Source organism: Aquila chrysaetos, chromosome 8 (genome assembly GCF_900496995.4).
Source record: "Aquila chrysaetos chrysaetos chromosome 8, bAquChr1.4, whole genome shotgun sequence".
Taxonomy (NCBI): Eukaryota; Metazoa; Chordata; class Aves; order Accipitriformes; family Accipitridae; genus Aquila; species Aquila chrysaetos.
In genome coordinates this window covers 27,525,210-27,535,092 of record NC_044011.1, presented here as the reverse complement: position 1 = coordinate 27,535,092, position 9,883 = coordinate 27,525,210, and the positions used below count along the sequence as shown (strand labels likewise).

The 9,883-nt window shown below is 43.9% G+C and overlaps 1 protein-coding gene across 1 annotated transcript in view; it reads right to left on the bottom strand.

Moving 5' to 3' along the window:
* Positions 1-549: 549 nt before the first annotated feature.
* The window catches only part of SLC1A4 (solute carrier family 1 member 4), a 28,340-nt gene continuing 19,006 nt past the window's right edge, over positions 550-9,883 (bottom strand). The window contains exons 5-8 of the mRNA XM_030023146.1: positions 6,588-6,821; positions 5,303-5,497; positions 3,711-3,845; positions 550-1,367 (exon numbers count right to left, since the gene is read on the bottom strand). Of these exons, the coding sequence (XP_029879006.1) occupies positions 1,133-1,367; positions 3,711-3,845; positions 5,303-5,497; positions 6,588-6,821 (799 nt within the window). The 3' untranslated portion in view covers positions 550-1,132. The remainder of the gene's footprint in view (positions 1,368-3,710; positions 3,846-5,302; positions 5,498-6,587; positions 6,822-9,883) is intronic.

Below are 9,883 nucleotides of genomic sequence, written 5' to 3'. Positions count from 1 at the left end.
AACTCAACTCTTCTCTTCCCCTTTCAAACCAACACTCAGACTTGCCTGCCGTCAGTTCCCACATGATGTGTGTTCAGATTTTTTCCTCCCCTGTTCAATTTTGCTGGAAGAGGGATATGACTTAACTTGTTTGGACTGACCCATTAAATAAACATGAGCAGGACATGGCGTGCTAGCAAAGGAGCATGCGTGTTTTCATGAAGGGAACTGACTTCTTGATTTCTTGATGTTGTCACAGGCAAGCCTCTTTCAGACTTATTTATGCTGGAACAGACTCTACATTTTTTTCAGCCCCAAAGGGATTACTTTAACAAAATTTGTGTTTCCTCTGGATTTTTTCCTTAACAGCTTGGTTAGAGGAAAGAAGAAAACCAGTCCTTGATCTGCACAAAGATCTTCTATGTTTAGTCCCAAAGTTTGGGAGTTACTCACCAAAAGGTAGGAAAGCTGCTATGAGCTGCAGTGTAGTGGGGGAATGGAACAAGGGATGGACCCCTATAATCTATTAATTCAGATATGAAACAAAATATTAAAAAAAAAAGAAAAAGCTAGTTTTCAGGATACATTTAACGTAAGGGATCAGAGAACAGGAGAGGAAGGGGAGTGGGAGAAAAATGTTGCTTCATATCGTGTCTGTAATTGTCGGTAAGTGTTTCCAGGACAGAAACTAAATTTAAGCAACATTTTCACCCACTCTGGAGTTTCTAGACTGCATGTCCATTTGAACAGCAGCACAATAAGCTTACTAATTTTTCCCTACAATACGCACATACTGGGTTTGTCTACTTCCCCATCTCCAACCCATATGAACCTTTACTAACAGAAGTCCTGTTAAACCAGAAGTCTCAATGGCATTGTTTTCACATACATGTATATGTGTGTGCACGTGCAACACATAAGCATGTATATATATGAATTATTAAAATGCTACTATAAAGCGAGTGTTCTTTCTCAACAACCCTTCTCTGCCCACCCCACCTCCCTCCCCTGCCCCAGGCCAGTGTATTTCAAAACAGACTGGAACGGAAAACTTTCAAGAGCCATCCAGCCCTTGTTAGCACTGTAAACGTCTAGGTGCGTTAACAAGTCCCCGGTCCACCTCTAGGACGTGTGTTGATGAATGGCCTCTAGTTCACAGTACTGATTCCTTGGATTCAGGGTCTGCTGTACTGGTTGTGTTGGAGACTTGGTTTTTGTGGGTTACCAAAGGCGATGTTTCCCCTTCAGACTTGCTGTTAGCAACTGCTTCTACTTTGACTTCCTTCAGCTCCTGCTCTTTGTCTTTCTTTTCTTTTTCATTCAGGTAATTAAGGATGCCCGCTCCTAGGGCATCCCCTTCCACATTCACAACTGTGGTGGTTCGGTCCCTGGTTAAGATAAGAAACAAAAAACAAAGCAGCAGGCTTTTAGCTTAAGAGAGTAACAACACAATAAGGGGAGCTGATTCACTCCTGCTGATCCACTAACATCAGTGGAGCTAGACAAGGGAGATGTTATTACCATAGATATTTTCCACAGAATTATCATCACCATTTCAGAACTAAAAATGTGCACTGCAGCTGGTTTAAGGTCGGCCCAACCATTACTATTGACTGGTTCTGGTCTCTCAGTGGGCTGCAGCAATGGTACTACTCTTTCTCAGGCATCCTTCTTTTCCCAGCCCACCTCCGTCCTCTTCCCCTTCCCCAGGCCAGCATTTTTCTAATGCGAGTTCAGAGCTCTTTTTAACTATAGAGACTCACACCTTAACCGAAACACCTACTTAAGGGGTCCTTCCAAAAGCAGGCAGAGTGACTGTGCTCTCTGGATTTTTTGCTAGTAGCACCTGTCCTAATCTTTGGTCCTACAGCACAAAACTACTGTGTCCCAGGGTCTAACGGAGATTTATGGGTCATAAAGAAGAACTTCTTCACATGCCTTTTAAGGCTTCTGTTAGTCTGCAGCCTAACTTCAACATGTGCTCAACTTGTCACTGTGGTTCTCTCTGGTAATTAAACGGCTGGCATTAAAACAAGACACAGGACTCTTCCCTCCTTCCTTCCCCCTTTTGTTACCACAAGGCTGAGTTCCTTGATTAGAACAACAGTGTTGATCACAGAGGGATGCTACATATTTTGAAATGAAGACAGCCAGCACGACACAGGCTGAGGGCAGCCCAGAGTGAAAGGAAGGGCAAGCTTTTCACACTTGCCTCCAAGCACTTGCAAGTACAGCTTGTGGAACACACAGCTACTACTGTAATACCTTAGGAAGATGGGATACAAAGGGCTAGCCATGGCTTTGCCTGTCTCTCCTGTCCTTTGGAGGTGGATGATCCCCAAGAGGTGACAGCAAGAAAGAGTTCGATGGCCCTAATGAAGCCACAGGAATAAGATTATGCTCCACAGACACATGTGGTGTGGGAAGGGAAGGAAATAATACAGCTGCCTTCTTCCCCAGCCTCCAGAATTCAGGACTGTCCTTGGGCATCCTAATTTCCACATCTGCTGTGGAAGTACACCATCTATACAGAGAGGCTGGTGTTTCCAAAAAGCAATGCAGAGGGATTATGTACAGTCTAAACCAGGAAATGCCCAGAAACCCGTCAACTGGAAAAGAAACCCAATGGGATTCAGATCGCTTGACCCATACTGACCAGTGATTTCAGCCCACTACCCAGCTTCAACCAGATGGCTTGAAAGCAGATTATACTTTTAAATTATCAGATCATGCTTACTTTGCTAGCATTTAAACTCTAAGCATGCTGTAGTTCATGAGTGCTTAGATGCTTGTTCGAGGAAAAGCAGAGACACCCTTTTCCACGAGGCTCATCTAAGCTACAAGAGATCACCCGCATGTGGCATTTATACTTATCATGCACTTGTGGCTGGGTCCCCAATACTTAGAGCAAAAAAAATTTTCTAGGCTTTCCTTAATCTAATTTAGGTACTACAGAAGGTAAATTTAGGCCTTAACAAGGACATAACTATGCTAAGTGGTGAGATAAGCTCTTCCAAACAGAGCTGGGCAAAGAGATAATCTCTCATTTTCAAGGAGGGGAAAAGAAGAGGAGGAGCTGAGCGAAGGCCTGACCTTTTAGCTCTTTCCCACGAGATGGAAAGGAAAGGTGGTAATACTCTGTACTAAACTTGTGACTCTCAGCAGCGTGTTCCAGCCATGACACTGGCCACAGTTGTGATGAGTGCCACAAACCCTCTGTGTCCCTGCCCTGCCAATGGACAGCACCTCTCTGTGACACTTGCGTTGGTGCTTTGACCGGTCTTGAACTACAAAAATAGCTCAAACAATAGCTGTCAACAGCTTCTGATGGAGACTGCTTCACATATGTGACCAAGAAAGCTTTCCACCACTATTCAGACTCAATTTCCTTTTTCCCCCTTCCCTCCTACCATCCAACTAATTTCCAGCAGTATCAACACCCTCTTGAACAAACTTTTAACAATCCTTCTAAAGGGAATTGAAACCAGAAAGAAATACATTTCAATAAAGGCTGAGTAAAAAAACTGAAGAGGGATTTTAGCATACTACCTGCTTCAATTGAGAAGGGACCACCTTTTCCATTATCTCTCAAGAGCTACCTGTCCTGCAGGCAGCCATAGCTTGTAGGGTTTTATTTTATACTGCGCCACTTTGACTACCCTGCCCCCTGTTTCCAGCTGAACACACTACATGTCATGCAACAGCAGCTACGTGTGGCCTAAAGTACTTACACAATCCAGTCCACCGCTAATATCAAGGACAGATCGTTGGTTGGAAGTCCAATGGCCTCCAAGATGATAGCGATGGTGAGGACTCCTCCGGCTGGGACCCCAGCTGCACCCACACTGGATGCGGTAGCTGTCACACTGCAAATCAATTTGCGTACCCGGTTAGCACGAGCTCTGCAGCACTCCTCTTCTACACTTACGTCACACATTTCCCCACTATGGGAACTGTAAACAAACTCTACAGCATGGGGGACAGATCATTTGCTTCCCAGGCAAACCCTTTCCTGCCTGCTGATATGAAGTAAAGGGTACAAAGCACAGTTGCTCAGCAGGCATCCATAGCAGCTACCAAGGCAATGGCTCTGTGTTTAATACCATGATTGCCTTTTCAGAAAAAAACCCAACACAACTATATCCCGCTGCCTTACTAATATATCCATTTCCAAGTCATGTATCAGTTCAAATATGCTGAGTACATTACATCTCCTGGCCCCAAATGTATAAAGGTAAACCTTGCCATGCAGGGTACCGTCCCTTCTCTGTGTCTCGTTTGCATTCAAACACAGACCCTAAATCAGGAGCTGGAAACCTGTGGTGCATGTGCTATAGACATGGACCACACACCTTTTCGTGTGCAGTCTACAACTGAGTTTTCCTTGGGCTATTACTACATAATCCTCAGGCCTGTGTTAACACCTGATTCACTGAATACCCGAAAGGCTAATTTGGTCACCATCAAAGAAAATAATGCCCCAGCCCTGCCTTAAATAGACAAACAATATACTGGGAAATACAATAAGGAAGGAAATAAAACCTTGTCAGGGAAGGTAAAAAAATGCCAGGAACTGGCCTGAGGAGGCATCTGGTGGATACAGCTATGGCTTCTTGGCACAGTGAGGGGCTAGAACTCCTTGTAGGATCCTCACTTCAGGACTTTTGAGGAGGCAAGTGAAGAGAATGACACTTCATAGGATATGGGAAGTGGGAGGATATTGCAGGCATGGAGGGGAGAGATTCCTGAAGAAGGAGGCAGGACTCAGGTGGTGGAGGGGATAATGGAGCAAAGCAGTCAGGAGAGGGATGATAATGGGTCTGACCTGGGAAGACAGCAATGCGATGGTAGGAAGGGCAGAGGTAAGCAGGAGCAGAGTCTTTAGTATGAAATTGATACATAAAGAACTGAGGAGCTGGCAGGAGGATTTTCTAAGACATCCAGAGGGTGAATCAGGCATAGCTTTCTGGGTAGAGCAGCATGCCTCAATTGCCCAGCTTAATGGTGAGTGGAGGGTGGGGGAGTGAGATGCTTAAGGAAGGAGAGGAATTTCATGTGAGAAACAGCTTTAAACAGCTCAAAGTCTGTTTCAGAATTCAATTACCCCTCCCAGGTTCCACCTTTTATTAAATCAAGATTCTGGCAAATCTTATAAAGCTTGAAAGACTCCATCCTTTAATCACCCTATAATTATGTTTCATAGCAGTTTGCAAGCTTTAGGTCAGAGATGTGGAATGCAAACTGCTAGCTATTAACAGAGAGACCACAGGCTTGAATGTGTTTGGGGCCCAGAAGGATGTGGTTGCAATAGCAAGCAACTTACAGAATTGTGAAGATTTGTCCAGGGTTGAGGTCAACATTGTTCAGTTGAGCGATAAACACAGCTGCCATGCACTGAAAAATAGCAGCTCCATCCATGTTTACAGTCGCCCCGATAGGAAGGATAAACCTGCTGATCCTCTTGTCGACTCCATTGTTCTCCTCAATACACTTGATCATCGATGGGAGAGTGGCTGAGCTAGAAACAGAGAATAAGGAAAAATAAACACAAAGCATCAGGGTGCACTGAATGGAAAGTCACTGTCTCATCGCTTTCATGTTTCTAACATGCTGCAGACAGGACTGTCAAGACAATGATGCCATTTTATAGTCCTTCTCTGTAATGACAGCAATGAGGGACCCTCCTTGTTGGTCTTGAGCAGCGGTATTTAATAATCTGCTTCCATCCAGAAATAGCTGATAAGGACTCTAATCTCCCAGAAGCAAGAACTCATGACTTAACACAGTGTGTAGTCTAACAGGGCTGTGGAATGATCAAGTCTCAAACCACAAAAATACACCAATAGATGCCAATATAAACACAACAGAGGAATCTCTGTTAATGTTGTACTAGTACCTTCTCAAGTGAACAGATGAATAAAAAAAAAAATCACTGTTGGATTTATTTCTTGCATTATAAGTTACATGGTTTTATTCATAAACCCTCTTGTACTTCATGTACTTCAGCTCCTGTGACAGACATGCATCTACTTTTGGAGATGACCTGAAATGATTTTATGTAGTTATGATATTTGATCAGGTGTTTGCACCTTGAGACAAGTGTAGATGACATGCTTGATAGTTGGGTTATGACAAATAAAAGCTGATCAGGCCAGATCTTTGAAATCAATAATGTTACATCCCTTTACACTAGCTAATAAGTCTGCTTTGCTCCTGCAAAATTAGTCTAAACTTGTTCCAGATCCTTCTGAACTTAGAGAACTAAACTTTCCAGGACAAAGTCCCTCACTACTGACCCTCACTTTACTTAAAATTGAAAGAACAGCTGGCAGGCAAATACTTTCACTTTTTCCCCAAAAAATTTCCAGCTCAGCATCATGCTACAGTCCCAATATTTTGAGGAATTGTTTTCAACAGCTCATTATCAGTATGTGTTGTGTGGCAGGCTGCTGACAGCAGCGAGACTCTCCATGCTCAGAAGTCTACTTTTGCAATCTCAGGAACAATATTCACACCTAAAACTCAACACAATTTGGTGTTGGGATATAACCAATTTACATTGACAAATATAACCAGGCTATAATCCCAAAAGAAGCACAGAAACCCACCTGGAGCAAGTGGCAAAAGCAGTGGCAAGTGGTGTGATAAGTCCTAAGAGAAAACGGTACGGATTTTGGCGTGTGGATGCAAAATAAATAAGTGGCAGAATGATTCCTCCATGGATGAAGTGGCCCAGGATAGAGGCGAAGATGTATTTTCCCAGACTGGTCACCAGAAGGACAATATCTTCCATTTCCACAATCTTGCTCCCAACAAGGAACATAATGCCAATAGGTACATACCTGTGTAAAGAAATATTGCCTGTCATTAAGTACAAACAAAAAGCCTTGAAAAACATGATATTTTTTGTCCTGGAGATAACATTCTTCTAAAGAATATGCTGCTCCTACTGAAGAGTAGTGCCTTATTCACCATACACTCAGGTTAAGCAAATTTGGAAGGCCTCTCTAACACTCTTGCTTGGTGGAAGGCAAGCAGTCAAACTGAAAAAGCTCTGTTAACCTAGGTCCTCAAAGAGGCAGCTAGGAGAGTGCCCAAGGGAAGTCAAGCGGGAAGCAGAAATGCTGGCAGAAGCTATCAGGACAAGACACTGGCGTGGATTTTTAGTCCATCAGGGAGGAAGGCAGGCAAAGACCTAAAGCTAAAGTCACTGCTGAAGGGATGGCAGACGGCAGGAAAGAAAGGACCAATACCATGTCACTGGAGCAGAGAAAGGGGTGGAAGAGTAGGATCTTACACATGTGGTAACTACGAGCAGAAGTATGAAGTTAGGTCATTAAAATGGTAGTCATACTGGGTGCCAACATATTCAGTGTAGGAAAGAAAAAGCTATGCCCTTACCAGAGAGCTCAGCTAAAGGCTGCTGATGCATGTGTGAAAGATAGCAATTAACTCTGCTATTTGCCTACAAAACACTAAGTTAAATGATCAGGATTCCAGAGCTTCCCTCAAGCCAACAGCCATGTACACGTACATTCCCATGCCTCCTATCTAGCAACTTGCCATGTCTTACGATGTCAGCATTTGTTTGAGGTTTCCTTTGTCAGGAACACTTGGAAGAGGGAAGAGCCACCTGCGGGCCACAACCACACCTCTTGTGCCAGTTGTGCAGCTGGGAACAGCTGTGAAAAGACAGAATTGCCCTTGCACCTACAGCAGAACAGCTACTTAAATGAACTACAGGAATCACTTCAGGCCCGGGGTCAGTTCCTCCAAAGCTCTACTTGGGATGTCTGTGTCTGAGTACCTCTGCTGATGCTGTCCACGCTCCATCAATTTCTGCTTCTAAGATTAAGAAATACTAAAAGATCACCCAGCTCTCCAATACCCAGCCCCAGGCATACATGTGATTACAAAAGATCTGCCTGTACATCTCAGAAATAAAGAAATGCCCATGTTCAGAGAAGCTGATCTGTGGAGTCAGGACAAACTTCAGAAGGTTTGGTTAAGCATGCAAAGGTTTGGAAAGGTGGGCAAGCCTTAAGGTTGCCCAGATCACTCACTTCTTCCTAGCCTGCCTCACCCTCAGTGCTTCTGCAGCTCCTCTGTTCTGTCCACAGAGCACCTCCTTATGTCCCAGATCAATGTGAGCATCCTCTCTCTGCCCTCCCTTGACCAAATCTCTAGGGGGCCTGCTGAACCTTCCCCACTTAGCCTCTGCCAATTCTGCAACATACTGTCTTTGAACTACCTTTCTGAGCACCCCGATTAGCTATATGTAGCTGAGCCCCAGTCCTGCACAAGCTCTGCAAACATGAACACTAGATTCAGAGCTGAGACTGGATCCCTCCCCTCGAAGAGGGAGGCTGGAGAGGAAGGAACTGAAAGTTGAGACCAAAGTGCTGCTAAACACGAGAGTGGCTGTTGAATGGGACTAGATATGAGCTCAAGCTGCCTTTTCTCTTGTAGTATGATTTTGCCCATTCCAAAGTATCCTTTGGGAAGTACGTGTAGCTTGACAGATTTTGAATAAATACCAGGACAACACAAGAGCCTTAAGGAAGGAAAGAGAACAAGTAAGGGCTACGGTGCACTGCAGTGTTAAGAGTCAGCTGTGGTCCCGATAATCCACAAAGTAAAGGATTATATACCAACTGATTGGCTTGAAGTGTTAGCACTGTAATCAGCTGAATACAAGAACTGCCTCTTATCAGTACTCAGTGTCCAAGGAATTACACTCAAGAGTAAAAGACTTAAGCTGCTTTGAGACTTTGAGTTTTTCAATCCCTTATGACAGCAACTAACACAGAGATCTGCCTGTGTAAAATCAGGTGTTTTGTTAAAACGTTTCTACTTCTTAGAGGGAGAAAAATAGTAGGAATGAAAAATGCAGAATGAAAGGAGAAAAAATACCTCTGCTAAGGTAAGCTTATAGCTTTTCCAACAGCTTTGGAAAGGGAGCGAGAAATGTCCCACTGTTAATTTGTTAGCTAGTTGTCCTTATGAACGTTTTTATTTTTGCATGTGAGGTATTAGTACTGTTGGTTTCAGAGGAGCAGCCTACAGCCATCCAGCTGCACAGGAACAGCCATGATACTGCTCTGAGACCTAGATTCAGCCTACCTGACAGAAAACCCAGTCAGGAAGCTGGTCCTACCCCAGCTTAGGTGGCCTGAACTGCTCTCTAGAGGTGCCTGCCTCCTCCAATGCTGGGTTCTTGGAGAAAGTTCAGCGCGCTCCAGTTCCTAACATATAGACTTTTTTTTGTGCCAAAAGCTTTGTGAGATCAGTCAGAGCAACATCCACCCCATAAACATGTCTGGACTCCAGGGAAGTAAGTGAAATAATGGATTTGCTCATTAATAGGCAGGAGACAAAATAAACAATCAACCTTAGGAAATACTTACTCTCAGGGATGTGAAATGGAAAAGAGAAGCATCTCTGGAGAAGCAAGTACAAACAAGAAAGAAACAGTTGATCGCTCTTCTAGTAACATTAGTTCCTGCTTCACCCAAGAAAATGAAAGAGATCTTAGAAGTGGAACAGAGATTTAAAGATCCACTGTATAACTCAGGCTCTGCTGATAACAATGACAAAACACTCAGTAGCTAGCACTACTGTTTCAATAGGATGGAGAGCATAGCCCTGGAGACTGTTCCTCCCTTCTATACAAAGGGCCATAGGTTCTCCATCAGCCTTTGATGCAATAGACAGATGGGGCTCCGTATTCATGCACTCCACAGGGTTTCTCCCAAACCAATACCCGTGAGTGGGCTACCTTCTCATCTCCTCGGACATCTTTCAGATCAGTACAAGTAACCTTTTGACCAACAGAAAAATCAAGCATGAAGCTACAAGTATGATTTTAGTTATGTGCTGCATTTGCAATTGCACTCCAAGCACA